This window comes from Acinonyx jubatus, chromosome E4, assembly GCF_027475565.1.
Source record: "Acinonyx jubatus isolate Ajub_Pintada_27869175 chromosome E4, VMU_Ajub_asm_v1.0, whole genome shotgun sequence".
Classification (NCBI taxonomy): Eukaryota; Metazoa; Chordata; class Mammalia; order Carnivora; family Felidae; genus Acinonyx; species Acinonyx jubatus.
In genome coordinates, this window is record NC_069395.1 from 60,677,676 (window position 1) to 60,699,554 (window position 21,879).

At 41.1% G+C, this 21,879-nt stretch overlaps 1 protein-coding gene across 2 annotated transcripts in view; it reads left to right on the plus strand.

Moving 5' to 3' along the window:
* The first annotated feature begins 4,975 nt into the window (after nucleotides 1-4,975).
* The window catches only part of EXO1 (exonuclease 1), a 36,937-nt gene continuing 20,033 nt past the window's right edge, over nucleotides 4,976-21,879 (plus strand). The window contains exons 1-10 of one of the 2 annotated variants that reach the window (XM_027046264.2): nucleotides 4,977-5,122; nucleotides 5,486-5,923; nucleotides 7,844-8,017; nucleotides 8,884-9,003; nucleotides 11,729-11,852; nucleotides 12,848-12,985; nucleotides 13,920-14,132; nucleotides 15,709-15,896; nucleotides 16,473-16,569; nucleotides 21,633-21,858. In XM_027046264.2, coding sequence (XP_026902065.2) covers nucleotides 7,857-8,017; nucleotides 8,884-9,003; nucleotides 11,729-11,852; nucleotides 12,848-12,985; nucleotides 13,920-14,132; nucleotides 15,709-15,896; nucleotides 16,473-16,569; nucleotides 21,633-21,858 — 1,267 coding nt within the window. In that variant the 5' untranslated portion in view covers nucleotides 4,977-5,122; nucleotides 5,486-5,923; nucleotides 7,844-7,856. Of the gene's footprint in view, nucleotides 5,123-5,485; nucleotides 5,924-7,843; nucleotides 8,018-8,883; nucleotides 9,004-11,728; nucleotides 11,853-12,847; nucleotides 12,986-13,919; nucleotides 14,133-15,708; nucleotides 15,897-16,472; nucleotides 16,570-21,632; nucleotides 21,859-21,879 lie in introns of both variants that reach the window. The other variant, XM_053209126.1, reaches the window with a different exon arrangement.

Below are 21,879 nucleotides of genomic sequence, written 5' to 3' on the forward strand. Positions count from 1 at the left end.
GTTACAGAAGAAAAAAAAAAAAATCTCTATCCCTGTAGAGATTTCATTATAGTGGGGTGGAAGACAGTCAATAGACAACTAAAATGAACAAATATGTCAAACTACAATAAGTAACATGGAGGAAAATAAATCAGGGGGAAAAAACTGAGTGTCCCAAGGTAGGGACAGGAATTTAATTTTAATGTAGGTAGCATGGTTAGAGAATGCTCACTGAGAGGAAGTCTATCAGCAAAGGCCTAAGAAAAGTGATGGAGTAAGTCATGTGAATATCTAGAGGAAGAGCATTCTAGGAGGAAGGCCAAAGACCTAGAGGTGGGCATGTACCTGGAATGTTTAAGGAATGGCAAGGATTCTACTGTAGCTAAAATAAAGTAAGCAATTGAATTACTATGTTGTGTGCCAACTACACTCAAATGAAAGATAGATAGATGATGATAGATAGATACATAGATAGATAAATAAAATAAGAACAAAGGTAGTAGTTGTTCAAGGAATGGTAAGGACCCTTGTGGGGCTGAAATAGAGTGAGCAAGTGCAAGACTAGTGGGAATTGAAGTCACACACCAAATCACAAGAATGTTCATAGGAGCATTATTAATAGCCCAAACCTAGAAACAACTCAGATATCCATCAATGACAGAATGCATTAATTGTATATATATGTAACTGAATTACACATAAAAATGAAAAAGAAAGAATATAGGTTCTCTCAACAATATGGATGAGTGTCATGATGTTAGGTAAAAGAGGCCAAGTGTTAAAGAATAAAAACTACATGGTTCCAGTTCCATAAACTTTACAAAGAAGACAAAACTAATGTATGCAGTTAGAAGACAGATCATAGTTAACTTTGAGAGGAAAAGAGATATTTGCAAGTGGAAAGGGGGAACAAGGGTCTTCAGGGAGGGCTGAGTGAGGGTAATATGTTATGTTCATCTTGGGATAACTGGCTTAGCATTTGTGCACCTTTCTGTACATATTTATACATAAATTAAAAACAATACACAATAGTGAACGGAAGAATCTGAGAAAGCAAGAACAGACAATTCTTTTTTTTTATCCCCCCACCCCAGACAATCCTGTCAAGACATTTTACCATAAGGGGAGCTGAGAAATGGGACAATGGCAAAAGGGTTATTCTGAGGCTGGGAGAAATAAATGACTGTTTGGGAAACTCCACTTACTCATATTTGCCACGAGAGAGAAACACCTGTCCTATTATTTACTTACTACGTCTTCTTTAAATTGACTCATTTTCAACTTAAATTTATTTCAAATTATAAGTGTCACTTGCCATAATAGAAGCAACTAAAAATACAAGGAAAGCATGTCATTCACTTGAAATAATTACAAAATGTAAAAACAAAGAAGTGTAAATAAAAATCAATCGAATTGAACTACCAAAATGAACACTTAAAAACCAGCCCATCAGTCAAAAAACTAGTGCTGTTAATGACCAGAGAGAGGAACACTGTGTCCCATGTCTTTACAACAACCACCACCATCGTCTTCACCCTTACACTCTAAGCATCCTTTTTCATACATTCATATTGAGTTCAACAGAGGACCGAAATGAAAATGCGGTCCCCACAACTCTATGACAAAGGATGCTGACTTTCCCAGCACCTCAGGTCATTTTCAGTTCCGTGTCTCCATGGCTTGGACGGAAATTTGGTGCTCAGAAAAAGCCTCCTGTGCTGCCAACAAAAAGAACCCCTGTTCCCACATCTTTTCCTGGAAAGTGCTCACTTTTCTATGAGTGGTGGGGTGGGGGTGCCAGTCTGCTGTGGCTGTAGCAAGCCTACCTTAAACCAGGCAAAGGTAGGGGGGCATCCCAGAGAGGCCCCTAACAATCACCCCTGTTCCTCATTTTAGAAAACACTGCTCCGTAACAACAGAGGTAGTATTTTCTAAAATAAAAATCAGAATGCATGACCTTTCAACAAATTAAAAATCAGAGCTGCAGGGGCTCTGCCTGCCTTAGTTGGTAGAGCATGTGACTCTTGATCTCAGGGTCATGAGTTCAACCCCATGTTGGACATGGACCCTACTTAAAGAAAAAAAGGGGGAAAGAAAGAAAGAAAGAAAGAAAGAAAGAAAGAAAGAAAGAAAGAAAGAAAGAAAGAAAGAAAGAAAGAAAAGAAAGAAAGGAAAAAAAAAGGTTAAAAATCAGAGCTTCCCAGAAATTCTAGAATGCATAGTGCTGTAGCTAGGACATTCATTTATTAGTCCATAAATTCAGACATTTTTTTTTATCAATACCAGTGCAAAACACCAGGCATATGAAAATTAGGTTTCCAGATAAAAATACAGAATACCAAGTTAAATTTGAATTTCAGATAAATATGGATTTTCTAGTCTATGTCCCAAATATCGCAGTAGACATAACTAAAAATGTCTCCTATGTTTGCTTGAAATTCAAATTTCACTGGGTCTACATTATTACTTGCTAAATCTAGGGGCAAAGTCCATAAAATAGAGAGTATGAAAAGCATCGGGGCAAAGTGGTCATCACAGGGTGTCTGGGTGCACGTCAGGGAAAATTTCAGAAAGCCGGTGGCATTCAGCAGAGTCTTCAGCTGAGAACTTATGGGCTGTACCATTCACTGCAGATTTTAATAACACACCATCATGGTTTGTTCCTCAACTTTTTCATGAATACATGTTTTGTCTGCATAACTGGATCCTAAGTTGCTTGAGGACAGAGACCATTTCTTTGTGTTCCGCTACCACTAGGATGACAGGCACACCTCGGGCACATTACCACATGGATTGATTCAAATGGTTTTATCCCTTCAAAAAGTTAAAAACATCCTGTTCGATGAAATCATTTTCAAATTCATGTTTTCTTTTTTAGTTTCAGCCTTCACATGCTGTGGCCAATTCAAATGCTGCAGCCAAGAATCCAGTCTGACACTAAGGAGTCAAATTAGCAGTAAAGGTATGAGCTGTTTACAGTACAGCCATCTTCTATGTTCGCTTCATGATGGATTCAGCGTGGCTGGAATGGGCACCTTTCTGATGCTTGGGTGTCAGGAAGGGACCCATATGTGGCATATTCTTGGCTGGATCTGATGTATGAAGCACTTACTACAACTCGATAGTCCAGTGACTGTTAGAACGTTTCTCTACAAACACACCCCACCCACCCTTAAGTTCCGCTCTACCCTATTGCAGTTTGGAACTGACCCCCAGCTTCCCCTACAGTCAGCTCCACGCTGGTCCAGGATGAAGTCTACCCATCGCTGTTGGAAGCACAAGGAAAGCTAACTTTTCTGACCTCCTCTCCTAGCCTCAGCTCTAAAGACCAGACCAGGGAAGGAAGCAGCCCTGAGCACATAACCCAAAAGTGGCACCGTTTCAGCAGTTTCTAAGGGAGAATGTTGGCATGATTGATGTTAAATTGATAGCGGAAAGACCTTAAAAGAAGGAGGGAACCATGTAGAGAAGCTCATCAAATGGGGAGCATTTTGTTAAACGTGCTTAATTCTTTCCCATCAGCTCTTTAAATTGAGTGGGAATTATCATTCCTCCCCATCCCTGGGTCCAGAACACACTTCGTGGTCTGGTCTAAGGTTCTTTCCCAATTTTTTACCACAGTAGCTCTAAGAGAACAGGACAGATACAAGGTCTAGAGTGTTATGAGGATAGGAAGCCTCACCCAAGTGATTACCAGAGTCCAAACTGTCTTTAAGTTCTGCAAACCATAAGGCTCATTTCCATGATTATTTGGCAATAAAGGTTTCCTCCCGCCCCCGACTTAGGTCAAAGACGAACAAAGCTGGACACCAGATAAAGTGGTAAGGACAGTTTTAATCAGCATTATGCTATTGCAGCAGGATGCAGTCCAGCTTTTAACTTTGATTTGTGTTGAGGTAGTGCAAGGGGAGGGCTGTTTTAAAGAGAGAATGAGGGGGTGGCCTAGGTGGCTCAGTCAGTTAAGCAAGGGACTTTTGATTTCTGCTCAGGTCATGATCTTACAGTTGGTGAGAGGCCCATGTGGTAATGTGTGCTGACAGCTCGGAGTCGGCTTAGTAGTCTCTCTCTCCCTCTCACTCTGCCCCCCCCCCCCCGCTTGCACTCTAAATAAATAAACAAACAAACAAACACACTTAAAAAAAAATAAAATGAAGACAGAGTGAGGGAACAGGGAGGGGTGAATGAGGGCTCAGTAGAGTCCGGGAGGTGAAAAATGACAAAACCCAGGACGGGAGAGTAAGTGAGTCACCTGGGACTGTTACCAGCCTTGTAGAAGTTAGGCTCCTACAGACCCTGGGAGACAGAGACCCTTCTATCAGATGTGGGCTGGAACCAGCAGTAAATCCTAGGGATGTGGCCTTGAACTGTTAGAAACTGTGTTAGTGTTTTGTTCAAGTCTTTATGGGCCGAGGAAGGGACCCAGTAGAGAGGGCTCATAGCAGTCTGGGCTGAGTGTGGTCAAGAAGTAACTCTTTGTCACTTCCTAGTGACATTGTTTACTAACCGCTCTCTCTCCCCCCCTCCCCCCCACCCCAAAGTCTACAGGAAGGATCCAAAAAATATAACTCAAGAGGCATCTTGTTTCCCTGGAGCCCACCGCGCATCTGTCTCTGAAGAGCCTCGGGATTTACAGCACACCACAGAAATTAAGGGAGACTAATTTGCAGCAGGATCTTTTTCAGGTTTAAAAAAACTCCACACAAACACGCGATGGCGCTCTTTAAACCTTAGCAGACCCGACCTGAGGCCGCAATCAGCAGAGAACTACAACTCCCAGCAGCGCCGGCGAGTGAAAATTACCAACTTCCGGGGACTGTTTCCCGTGGGTCAGCTGCTCCAGCTCCACCCGCGCCATCGGAAGGCAGCACAGTATGCAGGCGGGAGGCGGCGACCGGGGTCGCGGAGTCGCGGGGTCGCGGTGTCTCAGGGTCGGGGCCGCCATCGCTTCCACGAGGAGCGAGGCTCACGTCCCGGAAGTGGAGGCCAAGAGAAGCGGCGCCGGCGTCGCGGAGGGGCGTTCTGGCGTCACTTCCGCTGGGGCGGGGCCTCGGGCTCTCCCGCGCAAATTGAAAAGTCTTTGGTGCCCGGCTGCCACCCGGCCCTCTGTGTTCCGAGCCGCCTGCCTCGGGCGAGCTGGCCCAGGGTGAGTTGGGCGCGTCGGGGGTGGGTTTCGGAGCCCCTTCACGGCTCCCTTGGGGCGGACGGGGAGAGCCCTGCCCGGAGAGGGAGCGGAGCGGGCTACGCGTGGGCCCTGGGTGGCGTCCTCTTGGGACTCCTGTCTTCCAGCACGGGGGGGGATGGGTCCGGCGAGGTCTTCCCGGCCCGGCCGCAGAGTCCCGAGTGCATATCGCGGTGCGGGCCGGCCCGGGGCTGCCCTTCGGGAGGGCAGGGAGGGTCCGCGGGCGCAGGCTCCTGCGTGCGGGACTCCTGCAGGGCTGCCGCCGACCTAGCAGTCTCCCCCGGCGTTTAAATATGGAAAGTGACCTGTCTTCTTGATGTCGTGCAGGCGAAAGGAAGCGTATTCTCTGGAATGGGCTTGCGGGCCGCTTGTGCACAGCCTGTGAACAGGAGTGGGGCGGCGAGGTCGCCGGTGTTGTAGCTGGCGTGCCGCTGGCGGGCGCCCTGAGATGATGCCTGCGCAGCGGCCCCCGGCCATTCCCACCACGCTCCAGAGGAAACGTTTATGCGAGCGTATTTACCCAGCTTAGAAGAGACATCAGCTTCACGGAATGTGTGTTCCGTCAGTTTTCCTCAAAGTGGAAGAGAACTCTTTTTAGAGGCATTGTCTGAGAGGTGGGAGGCTGATTGTTTTTCTCAAACTGCGGCTTGAGGAGCACCTGCAGCCAGATTACCTGGATTTAAACGTCGGAATCCCCCCACCTGGCTCCGCAGCTGGTGAATGCGCTGCTGAACTAGAGCATCCGAGTTTTGATACAGCATCAAGGTGAGGCTGACTTGCCACCCTGTGCCTTCTTCCTTTCCTTCCAAACGTAGTTTGGTGGGAGAGGTTGATGTTAGGAAACACCAGGCAGCTGTTCAGCCTCCTTGCTTTCAATTTTTATCATGAGGAGTGGGGGGGTGGGTAGGCCGGCTGACCCTTGAACAACAGGGGATTGAACTGTGAGGGTCCACGACAAACAGATTTTTTTCGATACAGTACGGTACTGGTGAAGTTCCTGGGTGATGCTGTGGTGGTCCAGAGCTGATGGCCAAGAAAGAATTCTTGAAGAACCTTTGGTACAAAAAGATGATTTTATTGAAGCACAGGGACAGGACCCATGGGCAGGAAGAGCTGCACTGGGGTAACTTTGGGGGTAACTGATTATATCCCCTCAGGTTGGGAGAGGGTTAAGGATAGGGTAGGTCTCTAAGGAATTTTGGAAGCAAGGTTACCAGGACCTTGAGCTGCTGTTAGGAAAATGCCATTAATTACTGCAGTAATACCTGGGATTAGTAAAACCTGGGACCCTTCAGATGCATGTCAGGGGAGGTCATAAGCTTGGAGTATGATTGCCAGCATATATCTTGGGGGAGTTGAGATGAAGGACGTTTCCCAAGGAATTTTTATGCTAAAGTAAACTGACAGTGGTCTCCAGGTTGGGATAATGTTAAGCTAAGATTACCTTTTGCCCCTAGGAAAGATTACCTTTTGTCATCATCAAGGCAGCTGAGCTCCTTTACTGTTTCAAGGACTTGTCAATGGTCTGTAAGCAGTAAGGGGATTTAATTTTTCATTTGCCTTAGTTTCCCACATCACCATGGCAAGCACTTACACCCCTTTCCTTTGTTCTTGGGTAGCCAGGAGGTCTGAGGAATATCACACATATTCCACCTGGTGGGGGTGGGGCGGGTGCTAATAGCCTGTACTTAGCCCTCAGCTTGCCCCACACTCCCTCATCAGTACTGTAAGTGTGGCTTATGGTTTTCTTAACATTTTCGTCTCTCTAGCTTACTATAAGAATACAGTCTATAACACATGTAACATATGAAATATATGTTAACTGTCTTTATGTTATTGGTGAGGCTTTAAGTTTGGGGGGAGTCAAAAGGCATATGTGGATTTTTGACTGGGTAGGGGTGGGTGCAAATAATCCCCCTCCTTGTCCAGAATTTCTGTATAGAAGGGACTTAGGGGCCTCTTTCTGGGCGGGACGGGGTAGGAAGTGAAAGAAGCATTCGTCTGAAATCAGTATTTTGCACAGCAAGCACACTTTCACATTTGTTTGGAGTAACTTTCAGAGAGTCTGATGGAGTTGTCGCTGGGCACCATTGCTGCTTATTAACAGAATGTTGGTTGCTTGGAATAAGACATGCTGATGGCAGTGAATTTAAGTCCTAAAAATGTACCAATTTACTTCTGTAATTCTGTTTATTTTCTCAGTTGAAATGTCTGCTTTCCTTCTGTTTGGAGTTTCCACTCCTATGCTGATGTGCATGCTGGCTCTTAACATGCTTGTGTAGAGGCAGTGTGATGCCTTAGCATGCACAGTTTTGTGGCTTTTAGCAATGCCTTTTTGGAGAGAGAGAGAGAGAGACTCATGCTCTTTTAGCACTTTCTGTGTGCCTAGTAGTGTGTTAACAGCTTGAAACATACATGATGATTCCAAGTGAGAAAGCACTTTGGAAAGAATAAATGTTAAGGAACTATCAAGTGACATTAGAGTTAGTGTTAGCGATTAGCGAAAGTATTCTAGATTATGGAAATTGTTGGCAGGGAGGAGCCCAATTGAGTATTAAAGAGGTGATTCTCAAGCAATAACAGTCGCTATATCAATTTCTGATCTCTTATTTTTCTAAACCTTTTGGATAAATATGTTTTGCTTTAAATATTGCTGTTTTCCCTTTCTCCCCTCGTATCATGCAGTTAAGTTGGCACAATGGGGATACAAGGATTGCTGCAATTTATCAAAGAAGCTTCTGAACCAATCCACGTGAGGAAGTATAAAGGACAGGTAGTAGCTGTGGATACATATTGCTGGCTTCACAAAGGAGCTATTGCTTGTGCTGAAAAACTAGCCAAAGGTGAACCTACTGATAAGTAAGTCTGCACCTTGTATTAACTCTTTGCCAGTTAAGACTGAGACTTATATTAAATATCCTTTTGTTTATAGATGAGGGAAGTTGTGATGTAGCTCTTTTTGTCCAGTTAATTGCTTTGCCAGAATAGAGCACTAAATGCAATACCTGATCCTTGTTTGGATCCTGGACCGTTGCAGGGTAGGATGTAGCAATGCTGTGCTTCAGCCAACTCATCCAAGTTCACAGTGCACCACCGTCTTCTCCCAGTTCAGCATTCCGTGGCCCCGCATTGGTAGTTTATCCACCGTTGTAACACATTCATGTCAGGGAAATGGACAGATGCTATGGAACAGGCACCTCCTCTCACCAAACCGGTTGTTAAATCTTCACCAGAACACACTGGTTATAAGAGCTGTTGAGACAGTTGGACAAAGTTTAGTACAGACTGTATGTGAGATGATATTTTGTTGCTGTTAAATTTCTTGGGTGTGATAATGGTATGGTTGAAGGGATCAGGTATTTATTGTACTATTCTTTCAACTTTTCAGTAGATTTGAAATTTTTCAAAGCAAAAAAAAAAAATGGAAAAAAGGGAAGATTTGGAACCACAAAACATCAGAACTGGAAGGGATGTCAAAGCCTTTTAATCTGTAGATGAGAATGTCAATAACTCATCAGCTGTCACATAGCCCGTTAGGATCCAAGGCAGGATTTGAACCCTGAAGCCTAAATTAGAGTTTTCATGTCCTGTGAAAACATTTTGCTTTAAAAAAAGAAAAGAAAGAAAAAAAACTTCCCTGTTCATAATCCATCTCCTCTGGTTTTAAAGAGTATTACTTTATAATACGCAATGCACCTAAAATTTTTTTTTCTTTATTTTCATAGGTATGTAGGTTTTTGTATGAAATTTGTAAATATGTTACTCTCTCATGGGATCAAGCCTATTCTTGTATTTGATGGATGTACTTTACCTTCTAAAAAGGAAGTGGAAAAGTCTAGAAGAGAGTAAGTTGATTCTCTATTCACTCTAATTGCGTTAAGGTCTGATGCTATAGTCTATACCAATTTTCTTGAATTTTAATTTATTGACGCTTGCTTCATAGCCTAATACTTCAACAAATTTCTTGAAATGTTTCATGTGTGCTAGAAAGGAATATGTATTTTCAGTTATTAAGAGGAAGATTGTCCAGTAAGTCAAGCTTATTGATTATGGTGCTCAAATCTATCTTTGCTGTTTTGTTTGGTTTTGGTCGTGGGGGGGTGGGGGTAGTGGAATTGTCAATGACCTTATAGTTCTGATCATTTTTGTTTTATTTTGAAGCTATTTTATTGGTTGCATTCAAGTTTAGAATTAGTTACATTCTTGTGGTAACTATTTTACTAGTGACTCTTAGTCCCTAGTTTTGCTTTTTTGTTCTAAAGTCTTCTGTCCGATTATAACCGTAGCCATAACTTTTCCTTCTATATTCCCACTGTCTTTTTTTATTTGTTTACCTACAGCTTACTACTTCATTGGTTTTAAGGTTTGTCTCTTACAAAGAACACATTACTGTGTTTTGTTTTTGTTTTCTTATCCATTCTGTCAATCTTTGCCATTTTTTGAAAAAAAATTTTTTTAAGTTTATTTATTTATTTTGAGGGAGACAGAGCATGAGCAGGGAAGGGGCAGAGACAGAGAATTCCAAGCAGGCTCCACGCTGCCAGCACAGAGCCAAATGGCAGGGCTCAAACTCCTGAAACTGTGACATCATGACCTGAGCTGAAACCATGAGTCAGACTACTCAACCGGCTAAGCCACCTAAGTGCCCCTGAAAATCTTTTAAATGGAGGGTTTATTGTTTTCACATTGACCATTAATTACTAATATATTTTAATACATTGTTTCTCTTGGTATTTTATATTTGTCCATCTCTCTCTTTTTTTGGGGGGGGAGGTTAACCCCTACCTTGCTTGACTTCTGGATTGTTTTTTCTACCTTTATTGTCTCTTGTTTCTAGTTGAAAAGTAATGTCTTCTATTTCCCTTAATAGTTAACCCAGAAATTTTATCATTCATGTTTAACTTCACAGATTCTAGTAAGTTTCTAACAACAGGCCTCAGACAGAACTTCTATATTTTAATAAAGCAGGTATCCTCCCCATATTCATCTGCTCTCATTGTCCCTCCCCCCACCCCCCCCCCCCCCCCCATCTGTGTTTCTAGGTCCCAGAGTCCTTGTGTTGTATAGGAAAGACCCCTGGGCTTAGTTGTCAGAGCTAGTGTGAATCACACCCAGACAGAAGTAAGCCTCGCTGAGGGAGCCATCTGTTAGGGTGCTGCTGTCCTGGCTGTGCTCTCTCTCAGCCTAGATAGGTTAGAGAGTTTTTCAGACCTAGGTTTTGGAACCTAGCTGTACTTGGAGGGCTCTGATTCACATACAGAATCAGATCAGTTTCACGCTGGAGGGTTCTGATTCTTAAAGCCAGAACTTTATAAAGACTGTTTATAAAGGAATAACTGAAACTGTGTGAGCCCACGTTCTATTACAAATAATGTACAGTTTACCAAATATACTCTCAATAAAAGTTAGTTCATTCTAGGTTAGTTCTGAAAGGATTGGTGACAGACCTAAACCAGAGCGGCTGAGAGACTAGTCCAAACCGCATCCTACCCGGGTGTCGCCCACCGGGTCTTAATTCTAATTGCAGATACTTACTAATTTTCTCTTGCTAAGCTCAAGAATGGCTAAAAACATGTCTCAGCTGCCTGTCTCTGTCCTGTATATTCTTTTTGTCTTTGTAAGATCAGCTTTTTCTGTGCCACTGTAGCAGTGAGAGAAGGCACTTAAAATCCTTTCCTGCAAGTCTCTTCCTCCATGAGCCCAGTCTGTGGAACTAGGGAATTTGTATATGTATGTGCACATTTACCTAAAGATGATAACCTCATAAGTTCAGACTGATTCTTCCAAGTCAAACTCAGGACTCAGGGTTTTTACCTCTTCTGCAGTGTATCTTCACCTCCTTTCTTCATACCTAGAATCCTTATTTTCAAGGGTAAAGGGATGACGAAGTTGGAGTATCTTATAATTACTCCTTTGTTCTATCCCAAAATAAATGCACATATTTTATTATACTCAAGAATAGATTCAGAATAAAATACTGATACCCCTACCAATATGATTATTGAAAACGGTTAAAATTTCTTTCTCCTTTTGCATATGCTTTCTTCCCCTTTAAAAATAGTGGTTCCATATTGTTAGAACATGTGTCATCACTGTCTCCCTGTTTAACCTGTATTTAGTATTCTACAAATTACCACATACTTGATTATTATTGACAGTTTTTATGCAGATGTTGTTTTGGTTTTTCTGAAATTTGTTGTCTAGTAGATTCCACAGAAAAGCTCAGAAACAGCATTTCTCAAGTTCTTTATATGTCCATAAAGGTGCACCCTTTATACTTAAAAGTTTTGATGGTATAAAACCCTTGACTCATATTTTCTTAAGTGTCTTAATTACTGCATTTTCCCTTGACATAAAGTGTGATGTAAAAAAGTCTGAGGATACGCTTGTGTGTGCGTACATGATAAATCACCTGTGTTCTTTTTGACTCGAAGCCCAAAAGATCCAGATTAATGTTCTCAAGCACCTGGTACACACTGTCCAATGAGTCAAAGTTTATTTTTTTTCCCTTAGGAAAATTTCTTGAGTTTTTTGAAGTCAGCCTCTTAATATTTTTTTTTCCCCTTGCAGAAGACGACAAGCCAACCTTCTTAAGGGAAAGCAGCTTCTTCGTGAGGGGAAGGTTTCAGAAGCCAGAGAATGTTTTACCCGTTCCATCAATATCACACATGTGATGGCCCACAAAGTCATTAAAGTAAGCCCAATAGGAAATGAAGCCAAAGAGAACAAATGGCCAACTTCATCGAAGCTAGTTATGAGTTGTATATTGATGGGAGAGCAAGAAAATGAAGGGAGGGAAATTACTCTAGGTCTAACTCAAGGAAGTGGCAGGTCTCAGGAAGAGGAAGTGGGATCTTTTGACAGAGAAGAGTCCAACAGTCTCCAGGGGGAGAAATCCTAAGGACTAAGAGACACTCTCCCTTTTTAGATAAGTGACTTAGATGAGCTCCATGGGCACCTTGTTCTGTAGAGACGGAAGTGTTAATTCCTGGAGCATCAGTCTCACCCCACTGCCCTGTAGTCTTCAACATGTATAACCTTCACTTCTGTAGGCCGTCAGGTCTGTAGAACCAGCCTCACTGACTCCGGAACTCTCCGACCCTAGTCTTCCTCAATCAGCTTCTGCTTAAAAGCGTCTTACAACCATAGACCTACTTTAGTGGCCCAAAGTCCCAGCCCTCACTTACCCTCCTTCAGGCCTCTGTTCAAACTGCTTGGTAAACAAATAGGAAAATAAATATAGTGATTAAATTCTGTAGTTTTATCAAAACAGTGTCAGGTAGACTTCTGTAGTGTGAAAAGAAAATATATTTTCATAGGGAAAATACATCCAGAGCTCCAAACAAATGTCTTGTATGCTTTTGGAGCATAGCCATTCTGAAGATGCAAGCTTTCTACAACTTGAAATAATTAAAGTTTTCTGGCTTCTATTTTTTTTTTTCTCCCTCTGAATGTACAGCTATTTTCTCCAAATTTATAAAGTGATTTTTTAAAAAAGAATTTTTTAAATTCTTTGTGGCTATATGATTAGTTCAATATTTGCTAGGACTAAAAGTAGAAACACTTCAAAGGAAATGATTTCTGAAAACAATTATCAGCATGTGCATGTTGAGGCTGGTAGTAAAACAGGAAATTGTTCAGTGCTCTCCAGATGCCATCCTGGAGACTGACCATGATCCTCTCTGGCAGGCTGCCCGGTCCCAGGGAGTGGATTGTCTTGTGGCTCCATACGAAGCAGACGCGCAGCTGGCCTATCTTAACAAAGCTGGTATTGTACAAGCCATAATCACAGAGGACTCTGATCTCCTCGCTTTTGGCTGTAAAAAGGTACTTTACTACTCCATACTGTTTTCTGTGCAGTTGGCAATGGTGTAAATCAAGGCACTAAGGTTTTTCTTTCCCAGGAATCATCACTTTATTTTATTTAATACCTGCAGTTAATATCTACTTTACAATGTTAATAATTATTTTATTTAAAATGCAGGGTTTTGCTGCTTGACATTTGTGTAATCTGGACACTTTTTCAGAGTAAGCTCTTACGATTAAAAGGTTTTGTTTTATCCGAATTCTTCAGTAGAGTGTAGACTTGCTATTCTTATTTTTGGTAATAATTTATATGCTTTATTTTTTTTCAACTAGGTGAGGTAAATAACTTACCTAACAGGATGTTTTGCAGTTACTTAGAATTATGTATAAAACTGTTTAATGGAAAATTTTATCATGACATAGTAAGGGAGGATTAAGATACAAAACTATAAGATGATCTCATTTTTGTTACTGCCAATGTTATTCATATTATCTATATATTTTATAGATGACTAGAAGGATCTGTTGAAGGGTTAATGTTGGGTAACAGTGACAAATGAGAGGTGTCAGGCAACTTTGGTTTCCTTCTTCCCGAATTTCCCTGTTTTCCAAATTCTCTACAATGAACATGTATTACTCTAAGAGAAAGGATTTCTGTATGGATTGTTATTTGATCGCCATGACAACTCTGAATGTCAGTAGGGGGTAAGAGACACTCTTTCTACCAGAGTCAGGGCAAGGGAGTCCTGGTGCAGGACCCTATCTAGACATAGTGTATGTTTCAGTTTAATTTATTTACAAATTGCACAGTGATTACCTGGCCTATCTCTCTTCTCAATGTGATGCTAAATAACAAGAAAGAATTCTTAGGAATATTACAATGGGTTAGATCACGAAACATTAAAATGACCCTTACAGGTACTTAGGTATTTAACAATTTCCCTTCCTTTTGAAGGTGATTTTAAAAATGGACCAGTTTGGAAATGGACTAGAAATTGACCAGGCTCGGCTGGGAATGTGCAGGCAGCTTGGGGACGTGTTCACCGAGGAGAAGTTCCGGTATATGTGCATACTTTCAGGCTGTGACTACCTCTCCTCACTGCGTGGGATCGGGTTAGCAAAGGCCTGCAAAGTGCTCAGACTAGCCAATAATCCGGATATTGTAAAGGTGGGAGTGATTCACCAAGTGCCATATTCAGTTTCCAAACCATTTCTTCCATCATAGATACACCCCTCAGAATATGAATTTTAAATATTCTATCCTGTCAACAGCCCATGTTATGTCATTGAAAGGAAAAAGTGACTAAAACACTAGAATTTTGTTTTTGGCAACTGATGGACCTGTTTTAAGCAATTGACAAATTTTTTAAATGAAGACTTATATAAAGAGACTTAAGGGTAAAGTGTTCTAGATAAAATTAATGTTAAAATTATCTTTCAGTTTCTGTCCTATTGTCTGTTGTAAGTGGTTGTCAAACTTTTTGGTCTCAGGATCCACTTACGCTCTTTTTTTTGTTTTTTTAATTTTTTTAAGTTTATTTATTTTGACAGAGAACAGAGCACACAAGCAGGGGAGAGGCAGAAAGAGAAAATCCCCAAGACTTTGCTTGCTAGCAGCACAGAGCCCGATGTGAGGCTCGAACTCACAAACTGAGATCATGACCTGAGCCAAAGTCAAGAGCTGACACTCAACTGATTGAGCCACCCAGGCGCCCCACCACTTACACTCTTAAAAGCTCTTCGTGGCAATAATTTTTGTTTAATGGGTTATAGCTATTGATATTTACTGAATGAAATTCAAACAAAACTAAAATGTTTATTAATTTAAAATTAACAATAATAAATTCATGGGGCACCTGGGAGGCTCAGTCAGTTAAGTGTCCAAGTCTTAATTGCAGCTCAGGTCATGATCTCATGGTTCGTAAGATCAAGCCCCACATCGGGCTCTGTGCTGACAGTGCAAAAGCCTCTTTGGGATTCTCGCTCTTGCTCTCACTCTCAACATATATAGCATATTCTAAAGAAAAATAGCCGTGTCTTCTAAAAACATGAAAATGACAGGAATTGCACATTTATGTAAATCTCTAACATGGCTTGATAGGAGACAGCTGAGTTCTCACATCTACATCCTCATACAATCTGATGCAATATCATGTGCAGGGTATCCTCTGGAAAACTGAGACTCCTACATCACCACTCTGTCATTTCCCAGATAGCTTTACCTTAAAAAATAAGTATATGTTAAGCTAATTTCCGCCACCCGCCTTGGGCAGTTCTCATCAGGAGTTGGTAGTAGAGCTGGGAATGGAGCCCTGGGCACTAACTAGCCTGTGACTCCCGGGCCGCTGATTCTCACTCTCTGGCTCTTCACCTGTGAGTGTGATGCGATGGTGACTCCATTTTTAATTTTCAGGTTTTGTGTGTTTTGCTTTTTTAGATAAAAGGGACTTTGAGGGTGAGGAATGTGTCTTAACATCACACATGGGAATATAAACTTGACGTTGTAACTGAATTGTTCATTCTTTGGGTTAATAGAAAAATCAAAGAAGATACTGTCATAGAGACAGTTTTTAGTACTGCAACATGATTGTGTTTTCTGGTAGAGGTTTTTAATGTAGATAAAATTAGTTGATTTTCTGTCTCGCCTCAGCCTCCTGTAATGTGAACCAGTTGGTCTTGGAGATGATACATTCCCTATTCTGTAATTGTGGATAACCAGTAAATATTTTTACATCCATTATTAGGTCATCAAGAAAATTGGACACTATCTTAAGATGAATATAACGGTACCAGAAGATTACATCAAAGGATTTATTCGGGCCAACAATACCTTTCTTTATCAGCTAGTTTTTGATCCCATCAAAAGGAAACTCATCCCTCTGAATGCATATGAAGACGACATTGATCCTGAAACACTGAGCTACGCTGGGCAGTATCCTTTCTGAACCAGAATAGTAGAATTTTGTATTTCTTTCTTATTTTTATGGAGATATTTTTAGTGAAACATTCAGTAAAAAGCCTGTAAATTGTTTTCTGCTTTCTTTTTTATAGTGAAGCCTATCTTTTGTTAATTTTAAATACCATGCTGGTGAAAATTTAGAGCAGCTTTTTGTTTATAACTCGCTAATTACTTGGGTTGACTTGACAGAAACATGTACCGAGTCAGTCACTTAAGGTACCCACGGCAAGGGTGGATTTCTCGGCAAACAAGCTCGATTTATTAGGAGGGCCGTCCTGGGCACGTGTGCACGCCGTGTGCCCTGCTCCTAACCCAGGCTACATACACTCAGTGTGGTTCAGAGCCCTGGGTCACGTATGTGATCTACTAGTGACCAGTAGACACTAGTGAACGACACCTGTGGTTTCAGGAATGCTGAAGGTAGAAAGTCAGGATCTGCTGGAGCCCTAAACCTGAGCATTTTCTGCAACGATAGGAAACACTTTTCTATCGTAGTTACATTCATTTGGTTGTTAATGAAAGCATTTTTCCTTAATCTTACCAACCTAGGTATTTTGATGATTCCATAGCTCTTCAAATAGCACTTGGAAATAAAGATATAAATACTTTTGAACAGATCGATAACTACAATCCAGACATTGCTACGGTAACGTCTTAATGAGTTTTTTTTTTTTAAGTGACTTCACTTTTAGAGAGCATGTTTTAGTTATGTCTTAGGAACTGTGACTAAAGGCAAATCTTCATGTAATAAACATCTTCTAAGGATTGCTGTATCCCAGCTGTTTGCACAGTGTGGGTTTAAAACAACTTCATGCTAGAGAAATTGTCTGTCTTAGAATATAGGTAGATTGGTTAATTTCCTTAAGTTAAAAAGCAACCACATGATATATTACCAGACCTTTAGATATGAACATTTCTTTTGTGTCTACAAGCCTCTTCTCATCCCACGCCATTTGCCTCTGGCCTTTGGCATTTTGAAGATTCAAACCTAGCAATACTACCATTGGAAGGAAAAGCTGGTTTTTTTGCTTGCTGAGCAAATACTGAGTGCCTCTGAGCTCTGTCCTTGAGCCCTCCATGTTTTCTTCTACTTTTTCCCGGTTGTGTATATCCCTTCTGACAACCCCCCCCCCCCCCAACCATTCTCTCCTTTCTCTGACTGTTCTCTTTTCTGTTCATATCTATTCCTAAGATAAGTTCAGATGGCTTTACTTATGCAGAAACCTCGCACATCTTTAACCCTATCTCCAGTCTAGTACCAGCCACGTAATTCTGAATGTTTCTTGGATTTCTACGTAAATGTTTTCCTAGAACCTTAAATCCATCCACAGTCAAGAACAAACTCTTTGGGGCGCCTGCGTGACTAGTCAGTAAAGCGTCCGACTTTGACTCAGGTCATGATCTTGTGGTTTGTGAGTTCGAGCCCTGCGTTGGACTCTGTGCTTATATCTCAGAACCTGGAGCCTGCTTCAGATTCTGTGTCTCCCTCTCTCTCTGCCCCTCCTCCACTCATGCTGTGTCTCTCTCTCAAAAATAAACACGAAAAAAATTAAAAAAAAAAAAACAACTCTTCATTCCTTATCAGCTTTCCTTAATAACATTTCTCCTTTTTCTTTTCTAGCACTTTTCACTACATAAATTACATCTCAATACTTGACTTTGTGAGTCTTCCCAGCAGAGTGCAATTTTCATAAAGGCAGGACATTAAGAACTTCGCTGCTATATTATTTTTACCATGTTTATCTATGGAAGGAATGAATATCAGCTACATGATCTCTTTCATTCTCAGACGAGAACACCTGGAAATAAACTTTGGCTGCTCTTTCATTGCTAAGTCCTTTTGCTTTTAAGTTGTCCTCCTGAAGGATAGTTTCTTCTTTCACAAAGCTTCTGGTCTAATCCAGGTCTTCCCACCCTTGCTCACTAATTCAGTTCCTGACTTAGCATTTATTAAGCACTGTAATTAGCATAGGTTAGCTAGTGTTCTGGAATATAAACAAAAATAAAATCTAATTCTTCCTCTCTGGTGCTCATTCCTTAGGGGAGGGAGACGTGGTTATATCGATAGAAATAAGGTAAGTTCTGTAGTAGAGATGTATGCTAGGCTCCATGAAAAAATAAAAAGACCATGCACCTAACTCCACTGGAGAGAATTCTTCATAATAATAGTAGCAAACATTTACGGGGCATTACTATGTTCTAAATACTATTCTAATAACCTTACGCATAGTGACTCATTTACTCTTCAACAAGCCTGTGAGGTCAATATTATTATTCCCATTTTACAAATGAAGAAACAACAAGACAGAGGTTAGGGAAGTTGCCCAGATCACACATTTAAATAATTGGGGAGTTACGCTCCCAGGCCAAGCTTTGCTGTCTCCTTGTGGAGAAACACGTGTCCTGGGTTTGCAAATGTCAGTGGGGATTTTCAAGATGATGAGTGACTACAGGTTGAAGCATGGGTGGAAGAGGGTAGTAAGCAGTTCATTATGGATGGCCCAAGAATGTCCTAGTGTTCCATGTGAAGGAAGCAGAGGGCCTTGAGAAAGAAAAAGAGGTGAGCCTGGAGAAGGTGGCCGCTGATAAACTGGCGACCAGTTGAGCGTTGAAAAGAAATCATTACCGTCAGCTGAAATAAACCAAGCCTACCAAGAGGACACAAATCCCTAATGATACTAGGAAAGAACCTTATGTTGATCATCTCAAATCATGTAAACCTTCCTCTTCTCTGTTTTCCTAGAACCTCGCTATTATTTAGATGTTATTTCTTAGTCCTCTAGTTTTTCTTATTCATGTCTTTGTCCTTTGTTTTTTTCTGGGAAACGTTTGTCTTCCAACTTTGTACTATCCAGTGTAGTAGCCAGTGGCCACATGTGGCCTATTAAAGATTCTGTTTCACGGATCTTTCTCTGAGAATACCAATTATAATGTCCTGCACATTTTCTGCTGTTGTCTGCATTTTCTGCTCTGAATTGTTTTTGTTTTTTTTTTTCTACTTGTTTTGGCCTTTTCTCTTTCATAGTGGAGACTTTTCTTCAAACATCTGAAGCTTCTTGTCTATTTGTTCCTATTTGAGAGAGGCACTGAGAAGCTCGAGAAGATTTGTGTGAACGAATGGGGCCTACAGTTTTGGGCTTTACCCTTGGGTGATCTGGTTGCCAATAAGCTGGCTTGATTTTGTGAAGTCCCAAATGTCAGCATGTTTTCTCTGTACAGTTCCATTTTTCCAAAAAGGGATCCTACAATTTCTTCTTGCACATGGAAACGTGGCAGTTTGCATTTTTTTTAATGTTTAATTTTGAGAGCGAGAGACAAAGCATGAGCGGGGGAAGGGCAGAGAGAGAGGGAGACATAGAATCTGAAGCAGGCTCCAGGCTCCGAGCTGTCAGCACAACCCGACATGGGGCTCGAACTCCCGAACTGCGAGATCATGACCTGAGCTGAAGTCAGACGCTTAACCAACTGAGCCACCCAGGTGCCCCCATGGCAGTTTCCATTTTAAGAGCAGGTTAGGGAAAGTGAGTTGGGGTGAGGCTTTCATTTGATATCTGTCTTTAGATATATGGATCTTCCCACCTTCTGAAGTGCCTTCTGTTTCTGGGTTTCAACTGAACAGTTGCTCTGGTTCTGAAGGCAGGTAGGTGTGAGTTGACTGGTCAGTTGGAAGATAAAGGCCCAAGGGTCAAATAATCTTCCTTTTCTTAGCCCTGCCCCATGTAAATCCTGTGTGGTAGCTGGTGCCTTCAATTCCTGAGCTTTTCTCATGTGTGTGCAGGTGAAGTTGACTTCTCTTTGGTATTTTCTGCAGACACTTGGGCTTGATCTCTCTTCTGCTGAGTTCTTAAAATTCCTCTGTCTATACTCTGTTTGATCAACACAGATATCTCCTAATTTTACTGCAGATGGAGTTTGTGCTTTGTTCTGGGGGATAATAATCAAAAGAAGGGGACTGAAAAGTGTATACTTTGCTATCTTTACACATTTGAATTATTGATATTATAATTTCATCAGGAATGATTCTTAAGTTGTTTGTCTCAGAAACTCTATAATATTTGGCTGTATCGAATCTATCCAGTCATTAGTGAGAGTATTATGGCTCACTAAGATGTCCATCCCTTTATAGAGAAATTTTTGTAGGAATCCTTAACTGTACAAGCGAATTAATCCTTTTTATTTAAAATTTAGTCTTCCCAGTCTGGTTTTCTACTTGCCTGTTGTCTTTTTCAGTAAAACCGTCAATGGGATCTATTGCCATGAGCCGTTACAATTAAGCTGTTTTTTTATAACCATTTCCTCATTTATTCCAAATTACCTTCCTTGTTAGTTCTCAAAGTGTATCCTGAATAATGTCACCTTGTTTTATTTATTTTTATCCATTCTTTGAGAGCTTAGATTCATTCCAAGTTAGGTGGGATTTTTGTTGACTGGAATTCATGCCCTGAGTACCAACATTTTTTATGCCTTTGTTAATTTTTCCCTTTGCCTCTCTATTAGAGTTTTATTGATATCCTCTTAATATATCCATGATGTCATTGTGAATAACTTATATTAGCATTAAGAATGACTACTTACCAGCACTTACTGTCAGTAAACTCTTTGTCAGAGAAGGTTTCATGCAAGACTCAGTGGAGACCAAAGTAGCTTTCTGTTTCTCCAGATTGTCCACTGAAGATGGTACCACGTATGGGTCTAATAGAAAGTAGAGTTTTATAAATTAGATTGTTTTGGTTTGAATTCAACCATTTTCTAGAGGTGGGATGGTTGATTACTTTAAATACACTGTTTTATGGTTTTAACTTTCAGGTGCTTTGTAAAGGGTGTGTAAATGACTATTCAGAGGCTTATTACCAGATGCTTGTTAAACTAATTACTATTTTTTGAAATAATACTGGAATTTTAAAAGTACTTTTTTTTGGAGCGCCTGGGTGGCTCCGTCTGTTAACCATCCAACTCTTGATTTCAGCTCAGGTCATGATCCCAGGGTCTTGGGATCGAGTCCTGCGTCAGGCTCTGCACTGAGCATGGAACCTACTTAAGATTCTCTCTCCCTCTCGCTCCCTGACTCTTGCACACACACCCACATGCTCTTTCTCTAAAATAAAAATAAGTAAAATGTTTCTAAAAAATAAATTTAAAAGAAAGTACTTTTTTTCTGGCTACATTTGTTCAAGTGCATTTTCATTTCTTGCACTGTTCATCTTAGGAAGATTCACTTTTTCTTAGAAATGAGCTAACAAGGTCACTTGAGTTTCATTACGAGAAGCAGACCCAGGAATACAAGACACATTTAATGGAAAAGTGTACTACATCAAAATAGAAAATGTTATTAAAGAACAGATACTTCCTCAGGGTGCCTGGGTGGCTCAGTTGGTTTAGTGTCTGGCTTTGGCTCAGGTCATGATCTCATGGCTCATGGGTTCAAGCCCCACATCGGGCTCTGCTGACAGCTCAGAGTCTGGAGCCTGCTTTGGATTCTGTGTCTCCCTCTTTCTCTGTCCCTCCCCCACTCACACTGTCTCTCTCTCTCTCTCTCTCTCTCTCTCTCTCTCTCTCAAAAATAAATATTAAGAAAAAAAAAGAACAGATATTTCCTCAAAAGCTATTCAAAAGAATAAGTTAATTATTTACTTATAATTTATGTTGATAAGGGAAATGATTTGGCTATTTTCCTTCTTCAAGTAACCCTTTTCCTTTTTACTATTTTAGCCTGCCCAATCAAGAAGTCATAGTTGGAATGACAAAACATGCCAGAAGTCCTCTAATGTTAATAGCATTTGGCATAGGAATTATTGCCCTAGACTTGAACTGAATATTGCTTCAGATGCTATAAGATTGAAGGAAAGTCCAAGTACTGTGGGCATTGAACAAGTGATCAGTGTTAAAGGATTAAATCTTCCAAGGAAGTCATCCATTGTGAAAAGACCAAGAAGTGGTATGTATTTTGCTTGTGGTA